Source organism: Sturnira hondurensis, unplaced genomic scaffold, assembly GCF_014824575.4.
Source record: "Sturnira hondurensis isolate 20B ecotype Veracruz unplaced genomic scaffold, ASM1482457v3 Scaffold0021795, whole genome shotgun sequence".
In the NCBI taxonomy this organism is placed as follows: Eukaryota; Metazoa; Chordata; class Mammalia; order Chiroptera; family Phyllostomidae; genus Sturnira; species Sturnira hondurensis.
Window position 1 is genome coordinate 5,066,394 of NW_028094426.1, and position 16,612 is coordinate 5,083,005.

The window sequence follows — 16,612 nt, forward strand, 5'->3', positions numbered from 1 at the left end:
TTTAGTAACACTTATGAAATTAAAATAAATCTTCTTAGTCCAGCAAAAATGAAAATAGCAGTCATTATAAGATTACTTATGTCTTTTGGGGTCTTTTTACAATTCCATAATAAACTTTATATTTAGAAAAGCCAGCTGAAATATGCTTAGGTTGAACTAAGAGACAGTATTTATCACATCTCTTGTATACACAGGTCTTAAATTCACATCGAGATATCAAAAGTTTCATGGGTTTTTTTGTAGAAAAAAATTAGGTTAACAACCTTGAAAATGGGAAAGCAATAATACTTCAGTGTACAATTTTTAAGTTATATTTTTAATTTGCTTTAGCTTAGAATTATGGAATGGAGCTCTAACAGTGTATAATAATTGACCACTTGCAGGAATCTAACTTCACAAAAACGAACAACTAAAGATGAAGAGAAGTATTATTAGGCACTGAGAGGCTAAATAAATAAGTACTAACATTAACAAAAACTGATAAACCCTATTTCAAGTTCCTATTGTTATCCCACTGTGTAGCCAGAACTGCTGGCTATTTCCAGTCTAAAACCAAAGAACTAGATTAGTTCCTTACCGAAAAATTTCTACAAAAGGAAAGAGGAATGCAAAACAATACACAATCTCATATGCAAGATACAATTCACACTAATTTACAAATTTTTATTTACACTGTTTTATATACATTCCAGGCAGACCTAGTTGATGAGTTTTGTGCTCATATCGATCTCAAATGATCACATGAATAGTATGATTTACTACCACATCTCTTTGACTTCCAGAAAATGGTAGTAGTACACAGTCAGAAGAGGGAAAACAACGTTACTGGTCAGTAAGATCTAACAAGTATGTAAGGAACAACGAGGAAAAAATCGTGGAATTTTGCTTGTTAAAGCATCCAGGCCACTATGGTCTATTGACTAACAATGAGTATACACATGAATGCCAGTTCTCTAACAACCATTTCATATTTACAAAATGAGCTTACAAGTTGAGTTATCAGGTAAGGCATTCAAGTTCCTTAGCTTAACATAAAAAGGCAACAGATATCTCAAGAAGCCATGGGATAACTTTAGAGGGACGTTTTTCCTTTAGAATCTCTTAAATGGCTAACAAAAAAGGGAAGCAATTTGAACCCTATTAAAAGCCTGTAGCATGATCCCCCCAAAAACCTGTACTGAAGTGGGAGCACCACAACATCCAAAACCTAACCAAAGAGTAAGGGAAGTATCTTAAATATCTGACTATGTTCCCAAGATCCAGTGGATACTCTCCTAGGGATAAAGTGAGAGCCTTTATTCCCCTTTACATTCATTCACTTCTATATGAATCTTTCTGAAATGCTTATTATAATAGTGTCACAGCTAGCAGCTATGCACAGTCTACCAGCAATGGCTCAGTGAATCTCTATTCAAAATAGTTTGAAGAGTAAGGTAGTAAAATGATCTTCTCTCCTCCCATAGTACACACTGTTGCACTTTAAGAAGTTGGAAAGCAAAAAAAAAAAAAAATCAAGAGTATTACATATTTTTCATTGTTCTAAGAAAATATTCCAACCACAGATAAAAATCCCACCAAAAACAATTTTTCAAGTATATTCTGACATTATATAAACAGTATTTAACTGATTCCATTCATTCAATTAGGGAAAATTCTATTGATTCTACAATGATGTGGTTTATAAAAACAGAAGTGTACATTTGTAACACCGGGGAGGTAGAAAACAAACCTTGGTCTAACACTGTTATATATACAGACAGATTTTAAGATTCCATTTATGTAACTAGAATTTACCATTTAAAATGGCCTTTAAGTGTTTCTACTTTATTACCTTTAAACGTCTTGAGATATCCAAGTATTTTAAAGCACTTATTTGAGAATAAGTCATTTGGAATAACACATCAGACTCCCCAGAAGGTTTCTCAGAGGATAAATTTGTAGTTGCATATTCTGAATATGCAGATCCATTCAGCCAACTTTGTCCATGGGCACTTATGTGACCAAAGTGAAAAGCTTGTCGGACTCATTTTCTAAGTGAAAACAACCATGGCTACTCAACTCCACGCAGCAGTCTTCAAAGCTTGACCCCTACTTATCTCCCCAAAGATCTAACTTCCTTCCACATAATAATCACCATCCTCTCACCCAAAAACAAAATAAAAAATACACCAACAAAATTAAGAGAAATCAAAACAGAGAAGCATTTCTGCTTAATTCACATTTTGTTATATCAGATTTTAAGTGTACAATATCAATGCCTTAAGTGTTCCTTATTTAATTCTATTAACCACCTCAACTTATTTCTCTGAACCTACATGTATCAAGCAACTATTTGCTATCATTATAAAGACATGGAGCCAAACTAAATCATGAAACCAAAATGTGAGAAATTAATCTACAAGGATAAAAGAGAATTAATCTAAATGATATTTTCTTGTTCCCAAGTATTATAAACAAGTTTCAAAAATTATCAATTGTTCTACTAGCTATTATTTAATAACAAATACATAAAATATCTCAGGAAGTAAAATAAAACTTTTGGTTAGAAAAAATTTGATACACTGAAATCTTAAAACCAAAACTAGTAACTTAAATGACCACACTGAGTACATGAAAACATTAACGAATCCAAATTTTTCATAACAAAATCATCTTATCTACTCCAGGATTACATAGCAAATATTAATATTTATATGCCAGACTATGTAAGGAGATGAGAATCTAATTCTACAGTATATGCCCCCAAAAGAGTTTCCAATATTCAATTCAAAAAGGTGTACCACTACCATAGACAGTGAATGCATTTCATCCTCCCAAACAGATGTTTTTCAATGAACGCCCTAAATTATCTATACCAGTTCCTGGCATTTCAGGACTAAATGATCCATTTTACTTACAGTGCAACAAGATAAAAAAGTTACAATGAACACCTAGAACATTTAACTAAAATTAAAATCAAAATTCACTCTGGAATATTTTCACTGCTTACTTACATTTAACAGATGAAATATATGAAAGCAATCAAAGAATCATGTTATATTTATAATAAATAATTCACATATAACAGATTATCAAAAAAAGATTAAACTGACATCTTTATACCTTTTTGTAGATTTAATAAATTTCCAATCTACCACATACTGAAAGAAGTAGATCTATTTTTTGACACCAGTCTATTTAAAAAAACAGATTGGTTGACAGACGCATAATTTGTAAAGCAAGATATCCAAATTAAATTACAGAATTTTAACATATAATTGGCTTTATGGAATTTCTTAAGAAAAAATTCACAAGCATTGTTCAGCTACTTGAGAGTAATTACATCTTTACTCAGGCATTTTTAATGCAGTAACCTCAGGCTTCATTTTAAAGTACTGGTTAAAACGAACAATTGCATACCTAGTGAGAAAAGAGAATGACAGAATTAGTCAAAGCTGGAAACTTAATCCTCCCTTTATTTCCTTCCACTCACCCTTCTAAACTAATGTTTTTAAAGTTTTAAAAAAATTTCAAAGAACATATCTTTAGTTTATTGCACCACCTACTGGACGCTTTTCTAATATTAACCATATTTAACAGATTATATCAGATTTCCTCTCTGACCAATTATTAACTGTATGCAAGCTTTATAACATTTTATTGAAAATAATAACTACAATGTCCCCTATGAGTTCTAAATGTTACTTCAAAGAAAGTAGGGACAAATACAGGGTCCAGCACAAATAACACCCCCTTTTTATTACAAAATCATAGCATGTATGTAATTCTGTAACATAACAATATCACACTCAAGCACACCATATGACACTTTAGGTGAAATGTTCAAATTAAAAATAAATTATAACACCCATATTATCATCATCCTACCAACCACACTCAAGCAGGCCTTACTTCTACCAGACCCTGTATAATGCATATAGTAAAATTAAACTTACCCAAGGAAATCAAACTCAATAGTGGAATATTTGGCTTGAATCAAAGCCCACAGTCCCCAGAAGAAATGAGAAGCCTAAGGAGAAAGGCAGAAAAATAATTGTAACAATGCATTTCTTTGAAAAACAAATATATTGTTAATTTTTCCCTTTTTCATCAATTCCATAAACAACACTTTCTTGATGTTTTTTTATGTAAACTATCTAAAGGGAATATTTAAATGCACAGTTATCTAGGTGGCCAAAAATCACTTTTGTCTACACCAAAAGATGTTATAATAAACTACTGTCATTTAAAAACTAGAACCCAATTTCTGTAACCTGCTTGTGTAGGCAGAGTTGAGTCAGCATCAACACTAGTAGATGTTGGTTGAGTGGTGTTTATTTTTTCAAGTTTTTCTTTCTTTCTTTTTTTTGCCAAGTATTTTTAATGAATATCGCTAACAGGCTCTCTTAGAAGTACATTGTAAAAGGACTTGGTTATTTGACATAAAGATATAAACTAATGAAAATCCAAAGCTCAAAACCAAAACATGCACACACATATATGTACGTGTGCATGTGTATATATTTAAGGCATACCAAAATTTTATTATGTGAAACTTCAGCATTTCTTATAGTCAACTTCACATATATATTTTTATTACTTATAGCAGTTAAAAGGTATACTGCCAATCATATGTAAAACAAGAAAAACTTAGAGTATGTTTTTTATTGGGTAGTAGTAGGAACTACCTTAAAAAAAGGAACTCCAAATATTACTGTTAATAGGTGGCGTCAAAGAATGCAGCCCAGTATTTGCATAGCTCACAGGCCCTACGGCACCAAGTTCCTCATGGCACCTCCTTTTCGCAGCCCCCGTTAGTAATCTTAAAGAACGACTTTTACCCCAAAGTGATTTCTTGCCCATCAAAACTATCAACTGTACCACATTTCATGGGATGATGACAGGTGTTTATAATGTGCATTTATGAGAAGAGAGATGCACATGCTCAAGTTCTTGATGATCTATAAAGGATTAAACTTTAAGCTTCAAAGGTCTACTCCTCCTTATGCTCTAACTCATACCATAGATCACTTTCAAATTCCACATTAGGAAAGTTTAGTCTTCTGTTAAATCTTAGAAAAATTTTTCAAGTCTAACATACATTAACCTCCATATATGTTCATTGGTCATTGAAGGTATACTTTCTGGTATGCCTCCAAAAAAATGCTTAAGTAAGAAAAACGTTGTAGGGGTAACAAACATCTGAAAATAATTTTTACTGACCCAACAATTCTGCATAACCAACCACAACACAAAGCAACATGACTTTATTTATGTCAGAAAAAAATGGGTCTTAGGACTTAATGGAGAAAACAGATGACTGCAATTAGCTTTAAACAGCTGTATGTGCTTTACAATCAATTCCAGTTAAATAACATAATATTTTAAGATTCTGATAATACTAATAGGGATTTACTTCCAAAGAAATACTTGAACTAGAAATATTACTTTAAAAACTCTGACCCTAAAAAGATCTCTATTTAAAAACATTGCTCAAAATTATTTATTCAAATACGAGTGGATTTATTTCTGGGCTCTTGATTCTGTTTTACTGGTCTGTGTCTGTTTTTCTGCCAATACCATGATGTTTTGATTATTGTCACTTTGTAGTATAATTTGAAGGCAGAGAGTGTGATGCCTATGGCTTTGTTTACTTTTTTCCTAAGGACTGCTTTGGGTATTCAGGGTCTTTTGTGGTTCGATACAAATCTAATTTTTTATTCTATTTCTTTTAAATAATGTCACTGGGCCCCGGCCAGGTGGCTCATTTGGTTGGAGTGTTATATCATATACCAAAAGGTTGTGGGTTCCATCCTGGGTTGGGGCATGTACAGGAGGCAACAAGTCAATGTTTCTCTCTCTTTCCCTTCCTAGCTCTCTAAAATCAGTACACATATCCTCAGGTGAGAATTAATTTAAAAACTGTCATTGGGATTTAGATGGGGCCTGCATTAAATCTATTTATTGCTCTGGGTAATAAGAACACTTTAATTACGTTGATCCTTCCAATCCATGAACACAAAATTTCCATTTCATTGTATATATTTCAATCTCTTTTAATAATGCTTTGTAGTTTAAGGATCCAAAAATATAAAATGGAGGAAAAAAGCCTCTTCCATACATGCTGCTAGAAAAACCCACATGCAAAAGAATGAAACTAGAATACAGTTTGATCCCATATACCAAAATTAACTAAAAATAGATCAAAGACCTAAATATAAGACCTAAAACAAACTACATGAAAGAAAACACTGGCACTAAATTTATGGACCTTGGTCTTGAAGAAGATTTTATCAATTTGACCCCTAAGGCAAAGGAAGTAAAGGCAAAATACATGAATGGGACTGTATGTTTCTGCACAGCAAAACAAATAGCCAACAAAGCAAAAAAGCAACCAATTGACTAGGATGAGATATTTGCAAACAATAGCCTTGAGAAAAGGTTAGTATCAAATATACAAAAAAACTCATACAACTCAACACTAAATAAATAATCCAATTTTAAAACGGCAGAGAACCTGAATGGACACTTCTTCCACAAAGACATATGTGGGAGGATCCCTCCAAAACAGTTATCTTCTGGAGGGCAGGTCCCGTGTAGCACAGGTTCCCCCCACTAGCTGAGTGGTCTGGGAACCCATCTGTATGAGTGAACCAGCTGGCATTGTGAGAGGCTGCCGTTTAGCTTCAGTGAATTTTTTTTTGAGGACTCTTTCAACGCCTTTGCCCATTTCATGATGGGTGGTTTATGAGCGCACCTGCCCACACCTCACTGAGTACTCAGCAGTTTTTGAACAGAAACGGCATGACCTTGTACTCACCCTCCCTATTCACTCAATCTGGCCCTAACCAACTAATTTTTGAGGATGAAACAAATCCTCAAAGGGAAACATTTTGCTGATGTGGAAGAGGTAAAATAAGAAACAGAAGCACTAAAAGGCATCAAAACCGATGAATTCAAAAACTGTTTTGAGCAATGGAAAATATGTCTCAATAGTTATATTGTATCAAATAGAGTACTTTGAAGATGACTGAAGTTTAACATATAAGAATACTACACAATTTTTATAAGGCAGGGGTTTTTTGGGGTCCTCCCTCATATAATGACCAACAGATGTATGAAAGATGCTCAACTTCACTAGGTATTAGGGAAATGAAAACCAAAACTACAATGAGCTATCACCTCACACCTGTCAGAATGGCTATTACCAACAAGACAAGTAATAACAGGTATTGGTGAGGTTGTAGAGAAAAAGAAACCCTTATCACTAATGGTGGGAATATAAACTGGTACAGCCACTATGGAAAACTAGATAGAAGTTCCTCAAAAAATTAAGAACAAAGTTAGCATATGACCCAGCACTCCCTCTTTGGGTACTTACCTGAAAAATTTGAGAACATTTATTTGCAAAGATATATGTACCCCTATGTTCACAGCAGCATTATTCATGATGGCCAAGACATGGAAACAACCAATGTGTACTTTGATAGATGACTGGATAAAAAAGATGTGGTACATTTGTACAATGGAATACTACTTAGACATAAGAAAAGATGAAATATTGCCATTTGCAACAATATGGATAAACTTTGAGATTATCATGCTAACTAACATAAGTCATAGAGAAGAATCATATTTCATTCATTCATATGTGGGACATAAAACTGAAAGCAACAAATGAACAAACAAGAAAAACAAACAAAAACTCACAGACAACAGCAGTATGGTGGTTACCAGAGGGGAGGGAGTGGGGAGTTGTAAAGGGTAAAGGGGGTCAAATATATGGTGATACAAGATCATGTGACTTTGGGTGATGTACACTGTCGGGGCCTAAAGACGGTGAATGCAATCCATCAAGAAAATCGCACCAGGAGGGCTTGGCTGAGGCAGCCCCAAACAGGATGCTGCAGCCGAGCCAGGTAGCCCCCACCCTTGTAGGCATCTCTTGATCACGAGTACTACCTACCAATTAAGATGCTGATCACGCGCCCACCCACCAACCGTCGCCAAGAGCATGCAGTGAGCATGCACAGGACAACCTATCAGGACCACCTCCCCTTTTCCCCTGCCCCCTATATAACAGCCCTGCCCAAAATAAAATTTGCAGCTTGATCAGAATCCTTTGTCTTGCTGCCTTTCTCCGCGCCTCTTGTTCCCATCCCTATACATCCGTTTCAGGTAGATTCGGGACCCCCGTTGACTGTTCCGCGGGACGGAACAGTACACACTATGCAATACAGAGATCATGTATCACAGAACTATATACTTGAAACCTAGATAACCTTATTAACCAATGTCACATCAATAAATTTAATTAAAAGTATATTGCTAATAAAAATCTTTTATTTAAAATATACTATTGTACTTCATTATACTATATCACAGGACGTAGAACTTCCCATCAATACAAGTATAAAAATAATACACAATGTAGTAAGGAGTAAACAGCTAAAGTCATATGCATGGAAAACATACTGGTTTAGGAGAAAAGGGCTGAGCTCTGGAGTCAAACAGCAGAAATTACTAGCTGTGTGGCTTTGAACAATTTAACTTCTCTGTACCTTTGTTTCCTTATGTATAAAATGCAAGTGTGATATTATGCTTTATAGTAAGAAATATATATTTGGTCTTCATCTACTGTTCCTATCTCACAGTGTCCCCAAATCCTTAGGATTTGCTGAACATAAGTGAAACGGAAACATCTTCAATTATAATATTGGTCTTTTGTCACAGGTTGCTGAATAATTCTGGAGCCACAGAAGTGAAAGGAGTATCTTGTAACTTAACTCATAATGAGCCCTTTACAACCACACCTAAGTTTATGACAATGAGGTGACTTCTGGAAAGCTCCTAAGGATGAGTGCTGGTTGCCAGGGGAACCTACCAAGTGATTAGAGGACTGAAATTTTAGCCCCACCACCTCCCAACCTTCAGAGGGGGTAAAAGGGACTATAGATTGAGTTCAATCATCAGTGACCAATGACTTAATGTTGCTTATGTAATGGGACCTTTGTAGAAAAAGCAAAGGAGGGGGGTTGGAGGAGCTTCCAGGTTGGGGAACACACAGACACACTGGGAGATTGGTGCAACATCTACAACCTCACCTCAAACTCCAGGGGAACAGAAGTTCCTGCATTCAGGACCCTTAACCTTCTGGACCTTGCCCTATGTACCTGTTAATCTAGCTATTCTTATATATCCTTTATAATAAACTAGTAAGCATATATAAATGTTTCTCAGTTCTGTTGAGCACTTTAACAAATTAATCAAACCGAAGGAGGGAGATGTGGAATTTACAGACAGTAAATAAGAAGCACAGGCAGTAACAACCTAAACTTGCAATTGGCATCTAAGGGAAGAAGGTGGGGCAGAAGTAGACACAGTCTTGTGGGACTAAACCCTTAACCTGTGGGATCTGATACTATCTCCATGTAGATATGGTCAGAACTGAGTCAAGTTTATAGGATACCTAGCCAGTCACTGTCTGCTGAGAATTGGAAAACTGCCTGATGATGTGGAAAAACACATTCAGAGTAGGTAATGTCAGTATTATCCACACCCAGCATACAACAAACATTCAATAAAATGTTAATTATTATTGTATGAAATTAGAATGATAAAAATAATATGTTTTCAAAAATGGCCATCTTTTTACCTAAAGAAGTATCTTAGATATATCGAGAAGTGAATTATGAGATGCAATTCCTTTTTTTTCCTTTAAAACAAACCACTGGTTCTCCAAGTGGTCCATGTATCCATGAAAGGTTCCTAGGACCCAAAACTATTTTTATAGTAACACTAACATATTACACTTGCCTTTTTGACTATGTTAACATTTACACTGATGGTTCAAAAACAAATTATGGAATAGAAGAAAGAAAGTATAAAATAAAATTCAAGTTTAGACATACTATGGTCAAATACTAGGGACCTGGGATAGAGATGAGCAGTCCTGATCTGAACAGAGAGAAAAAACTCAACATCGGATCATTAACAAAAAGAGTAATAAATGCCATAGAACTACATCACTCAATGGGAATATATAACTAAAAGGATGGAACAGGGCAAAATCAGAACACTCAGGATCACTAACATGTAGGAGGGCTGTGAGAAGAGGAGAAAAGCAAAGAGCCAGAGAAGGAAACAGCGGGATAGCACAAAGGAGAACCAAGAAAGAATGGCATCACCGAAGTTAATGAAAAACAAAATTCTAAAATCAATGTAAATACTGTCGAATACCATGAAAAGATTAAGTTTAACCTGGACTTATCAATTATGGCATTATTGGTAATGTTGACCCTATTTTTTTTTTTTTACTAACAGTAAGGAAGAAGATAGACTGCAGTACTCTAAGGAGTGCATGTTAAAGGAGTTAAAGATGAGAAAGATGATAAAGGAGAAAAATTAGGGTTTACTTTTATTTCACCCTGCCTTTCCAATTAATTACCATTCAAACACTTGAGATTGTGACAAGCATTTACTTAATGACTGATGGGAAGAAATTAAGAGTTGGTAAGAATTAAACTGGCTAGGTTAAAAAATATAAGGCCTTGGGAAAGGAAGATGCCTCAAAAGAAGAGTTTATAACCTCACTGAAAGGGAGGTGGAGGGAGTAAAGCCAAACGTGAGCATTCTGCTGTATTCTTTCTATTCTGAAGATAGCAGGAAAACTCAACCCACTTCAGAAGAAAAAGGTCAAGAAAAGAAGGGACAAAAGAAACAGGTAAGAGAGGATCAACAGAAATTAGATAAAATAATATAAATTCAAATGCAAATTGGCTTAGTAAATGGATTTCTGAGATCTTCATGAGAAAACTCAGAGCATAACAGACATCCTATGAAACTTATGTGAAAACTAAGAATATGTAAAATCCGAGGACACACTAAATGAAAAATAAATAGTACTTAAAAGGTATTGAAGTTTTATGTCTCTACAAATGTTCATTATCCTTTTTCTATAAGACCTTCTACTGGATCTTCTATTTCACAAATATTTGCTGCACATTTCATAAATATAATTTTTTAAAGAATCAGGTTAAGTTTTCTCCCAATACTAATTTGCTAAGATTTTTAAACAGGGACATGTATTAATCCAAAAAGAGGCATTTTTACATTTATCTGCCCCTCTAAATGATAAGCACTTTGAAGGAATGCATTATTTTTTAGTCCTTTTTTAAGCCTCCAATCTATTGGACCTAGAGTAACAGTAAGTACTGGAAATCTGACTAATGAAAACCTATAAAAACAACTTGGTACCCAAACCAGAAGTAACTGTTTTCCATACACACACACATCCCACAGTATTCAAAGATGTAAGTATCATCAAAAGTTTATAAGGGAATACAAGTTATCACTCTAATAGTAAACAGTGAGATTACTAACCAAGAATTTATAAGCTATGTGAAGTTTATGTAGAAATTAATAAACTCAATGCTTTAGGAATAATTTCTTCAAATAGGTATATGTAAAAAAATACAGACTATAGTAATAACAATATTCCTCATGTTAATATAGAAATTGGCTAAATAAAAGTACTACATTGATTCTGAAGTTCATTGAATGACCTCATGAGAAACACTGTATTCTCTACTTTGAGACTATGCTTGAATAGAGAGCAGGCATCCTAGGACCAGCTGAAGAGCATGCCGCTAATTTAGCATTCGGTTCTACTGAAAACAGATCCAGAGCAGCGGGTAAAGCCCCATTTCGGCACTCTCTTAGTTGAGATGTATTCTGAATGGCCCTGGGGAAAAGCTGCTCTTAAGACAATGGACACAATGCATGTGTGAGACACCAACAGCATCTATTTGTACAGAATACAGAGAAATTCCCTATGCCAACTCTACAGAATTACATTAAAACTAAAAAGAACTGCAATAACTTCAACCTAGTATTCAATTTGATTGTGTAACATCTTATCTGAAAGCTCAAGCTTACGGATTACATAATTCTAAAAAAAATTTAAATCAACTAGTTTAAGAAGTGGGTCTTTACAAGAATAAGGCATTAACACATCAAGGAAACCAGAAAAGATTACTTATCAGAAGAAGGTCAAGAACACAAAAATACTGGGTAAGTTTTGAAAATATAATTCTATTGGTTCTTCCAATATACTTTTCTCATATTAACATTAAGATGCAATGATTAATGTATTGTGGGAAACCTCATTCCCCATAAATCTGTCCTTGATTATGCTTTTCATAACATAAAGACGGAATCTATTCATTAAACAAATAATTACTGAGCATCTACCATGTGACCAGGCACTGTTATCCTAGGGGTTAAAAATTGTAGTTGTGAGCGAAACAAGATCTTTGTCCTCAAAAATACTATAATGGAGGAATTGTAAATAATCGTATTTTGTGATTATTTTTAATAAAAATTCAGAGATGGGAGGGAGGTGGGGAGCGCTGGGGGGGCGGGCAGGGCTGGGAATACAAGACAGAAAACTGTACTTGAACAAGAATTAAATAAAAAAATTTTTTAAGTTAAAAAAATTCACAAAATTCAAAATAGGAAACTGTTTCCTAAGACGAAAATTTAAACAGTTTTAAAATTGTACAAAAGTTCTTCTGTTGTTTACACTTAAACTTACCAATGCAAACTGATTGACTTGAATGAAGAGTATTTCTACCTCCTTTTCAGTAACTTCAGTCCCAAAGCCTTTATATTCTTTGTAGGCTTCAAGGTAAGAACGCAGCCACTGGCTCTGTAGTTCTCTACCTGGATAGAGACTGTAGTCTACGTCACTCACACCTAAAGTGAAAAAAAAAGTGCAACGATGACTTTAAAAACACATTCTCTGCCCTGGCTGGTGTAGCTCTGTGGATTGAGCACAGGCCTCAGAACCAAACAATCATGGTTCGATTCCCAGTCAGGGCACATGTCTGGGTTGCAAGCCAGTTCCTGACAGGGGATATATGAGACGCAACCATACATTGATGTTTCTCTCCCTCTCTCCTTCCCTTCCCTTCCCTTCTCTTCTAAAGATAAATAAATTCTTTAAAAAAACACATTCTCTTATTAATACTTTAATAATTCTTACCATCTACATAATTTTCAGGAAAAAAAAACATTTGGCTGAAATACTAGATTTAATTAGCATTTATTAAAATAAGCCAGTCAATAATAATGTGTCACAGCTTAAATCTGAATGTACAATACAGTTGATCACCATAATCAATTCTCATTGCTTCAATTTTTCCTCCAAGTGTGAAGCTAAAACTACTTGCATCAGAAGCATCAAATATTCATTTTAATAAACAGCCCAGAAGATTCTTGTGTACAATATTTAGAGCATTTCTTAAAACTATGGCTCTAAAATGTTCCTGACCTTTACTTACAGGGTAAAATACATTTTACAATGAAACCTTACACGCACATCTGATATTAAGTTGCACAAACCATTATTTACCCTAACTATATATTCCAACTCTGATATTTTCTAGTTCTTTTCTGGACATTGCTTTAAAATAACTACCCCACAAATTTGATTTCATCATCCACAGTTTGCAGAAGCTAACCTAGAAGACAAAGTTCATACTATTTTGCCTAGCATTCAGGGTTCTTCTTAAGTCAGTTAAACTTTATTTCTCTGGTATTATAACCTTCTATTCTTCTTCATGAATTTAATATCCTACAAAAATAAGTACACTCACCTTCAAATTTTCTTCCTCCTTCCTGCAGTACCCTCCATACCCTCCGTACCCTCCTTTCTCTTCTATCTGCACATGCAAATGCTACCTTACTCTCAAGTGTTAGCTTAATATTTTCTACATAAAATCATACTCATATTAAGATCAGTGGAGTTTCCTCTCATATACACAGCAGTGACTACCTTTAATACTAACATGGTGGCATTTTATTAAACTGCTGCTTTCTATTCCTAAAGAGATATGGAAATATGTATAGCACACATGTAGAGATACAGCATGTACATGATAAGCTTGGTGTACAGAAATTACTGAATACATGAAAACAAACTTTCCACTTTTTTCCCAGCCTGGTAACTTAAAGTATAAGAAAATACATGAATGCATGCATGTATACAAATACAAATTCGGCAATGTAAAATTCCTAGTAGGTGTAAACCATCCAGGGGTACTTCATATTCTTTACTCTTAGAGCATTAATGTTTCTGTATATAGTCATAAAATATATTTTAAATTAATTCCACTTACATTTAAACTAAAATTTTATACCTTTTGGTAGTAATAGATTAATTTTCAAGGGCAAAAATGACCAGCTTTTCAATTATTCACAGCCAAAGACAAAAAAGAAAATTTTCGCAAGCTTTCTAGCTAACCAACATTCCAAAAGTCCAAGATTACAATGGAAATAGCAAAGGCTTATAAATGATTAAAAAACTGGTTTCAAATCAGAGTTCTCTGTATTTTACTGTGACTTTGATAAGTTACTTCCCTCATCTATATACTGAGAATATTACCTAACTTACAAAATTGTTGTGGAGAAAAAATAAGGTGAGATGAGATTTGTAAAGCACCTTGCACTATATTAGGTCTTAATAGAAGCCACAACAATTACTTCTTGTCCTTAAGAAGCTAAATTAAGGAAGAAGTCCCCTCTGTCCTCTAAGTAATAAAAAAAAAAAACCAGAGAAAAAAGTTCAGCAAGAAGTTATAAAAATGTTGCTCCTATTTTCAGTTTATTTTAAAGAAAAAGAAAGCAATTCTAAAAGTATCTTATTGAAGTTAGATATGCTATGCCATTACTTAAGCCCTGAATTTTACCTGCAAATTCATTGAAATGATTTCCAATATCATATGCCAGGTAGTTGTATCCAGAGTATTCATAATCAATGAACTGTACATTACCTATGTGAGACACAAAAACAAAGACATAAGAAATCATACATAAGATCAGAAAATCCCTAAGCTGTTTGTAATTAAATAGCTTCCAATATTTTGTTATTCATAATCAATGAACTGTACATCACCTATGTGAGACACAAAAACAAAGACATAAGAAATCATACATAAGATCAGAAAATCCCTAATCTAGCTGTAATTAAACAGCTTCCAATATTTTGTCTCATTGTACTTGCTTGGTTATATGCACTTCTGAGACAATACAGGGTAAGGCTGTGAATTTTATGGCAATGAGCTCTACAATATCCAAATTATATATCTTAGTCAACAGCTTCTTTACGAATACTAATGTCCACCATAATCAAAAAAGGTCAAAATATTGTATAGTCAGTCATTCTCCAATTTCAAACATAAGCAAAATGTCTCTCACCACATGGGGGCATCAGTTACTTAAAAAATAATAAAGTTTAATTAGAAAAGAATACTATCTTTGGAAATTGTTAATAATTAAGCAATTTTAACAAAAAATTAATCTATGATATTCAACAGTGAATTAACAAGCTAATCTGCATATATGAATCAAATATAAGCTCTGAAAGACCTGAATTCTGTGAATCATGAGTGCACTGTAACACGTGCTGATCGACTCAGTATCCCTAATTAAAGAATTTAGTCGCAATCAAACTCTTACATTTCCCTGGAATGCCACATAACTAAGGTTTCCAATAGCATGCCTGACCAGCTAAAGTGGTTGTTTTATCTTTCTTTTTTTTTAAAGCAAGGGTACACTAAGTGCTAAAGATGATTTTTGGCTCAACAAACATATATGGCTTTTTTTTAAAGACAGACAAGAGAAAAAGTTGAGCATCAAAACTGGTCACTGTCTATACCAGGAATCAAAACCTCAAAGGCTTAGGATGGGCAACAGTTGAAATGGATATGTAAACACACATGCTGTAAAAATAGTTTCTAATCTACAATTGTGAAAATGAATAGCATATGCCTAGTTACACTGTCTTTTGAAGACAGATCATACTAAGGCAAAAAAACAAACAAACTATGGTCTTATACACACTGTCAATTCAAAAAAAATCTTTTGAACTATAACGTCCTATTAGATATATATGCTTAATTTGGGGATATATGTTAATCTTATTTAAACTCAGAGAAACAGAATTTATGACAAAAATGTCATGGCAAATGAAGTATTTTGCATAAAAGTAGTATTTTAATGTAACTGCAATTAACAGGTAATTCTAAACTTACATAATAGTCAAGTCTAGAATAAAATAACGGAGAATTATGAAAGTATCAAAGCCCAGTTATTAAAATCTATATGCATAGTGACAAAATAAAGATAAAATTTTAAAATGCTGGTAACTACAATAAATTACTGGTGGCAATTCAACCATCACAAGTATCAGTGTTGAATTTACACACAAAAAAAATCCCATGGAAAATCTTAAAGTTAACCAAATCACTTCACTAAACTGCAGAATGGGAAGTCAGAATGTGTTTTTATTTTTTTTTTCTAGATACCTCTGAGAATAAGAGAGTGAAGACCACCATAATGAGAAAACACTTTGCAGCCATGAAAAATTTTTCATTTTCGAAGATGATTTAATTACTAGGAGAATTACAAATGTCATATGAAAGAGATGCCAAATAGTTTTTGGTAACAGAAGAGATTATTAAAATATGTTTGAAGAGAGGGGAAAAACAAATAATACATGAGGGAAAAAAAGATGAATGGCTTTTGGTTTCATTACTAGTGAAAAGACAAGTGATCCTTTTTCCCTTATATT

At 33.8% G+C, this 16,612-nt stretch overlaps 1 protein-coding gene across 1 annotated transcript in view; it reads right to left on the reverse strand.

Moving 5' to 3' along the window:
- Positions 1–232: 232 nt before the first annotated feature.
- Positions 233–16,612, reverse strand: part of ETNK1 (ethanolamine kinase 1) — a 48,167-nt gene continuing 31,787 nt past the window's right edge. The window contains exons 5-8 of the mRNA XM_037033927.1: positions 14,730–14,813; positions 12,575–12,735; positions 3,936–4,009; positions 233–3,399 (exon numbers count right to left, since the gene is read on the reverse strand). Coding sequence (XP_036889822.1) covers positions 3,327–3,399; positions 3,936–4,009; positions 12,575–12,735; positions 14,730–14,813 — 392 coding nt within the window. The 3' untranslated portion in view covers positions 233–3,326. The remainder of the gene's footprint in view (positions 3,400–3,935; positions 4,010–12,574; positions 12,736–14,729; positions 14,814–16,612) is intronic.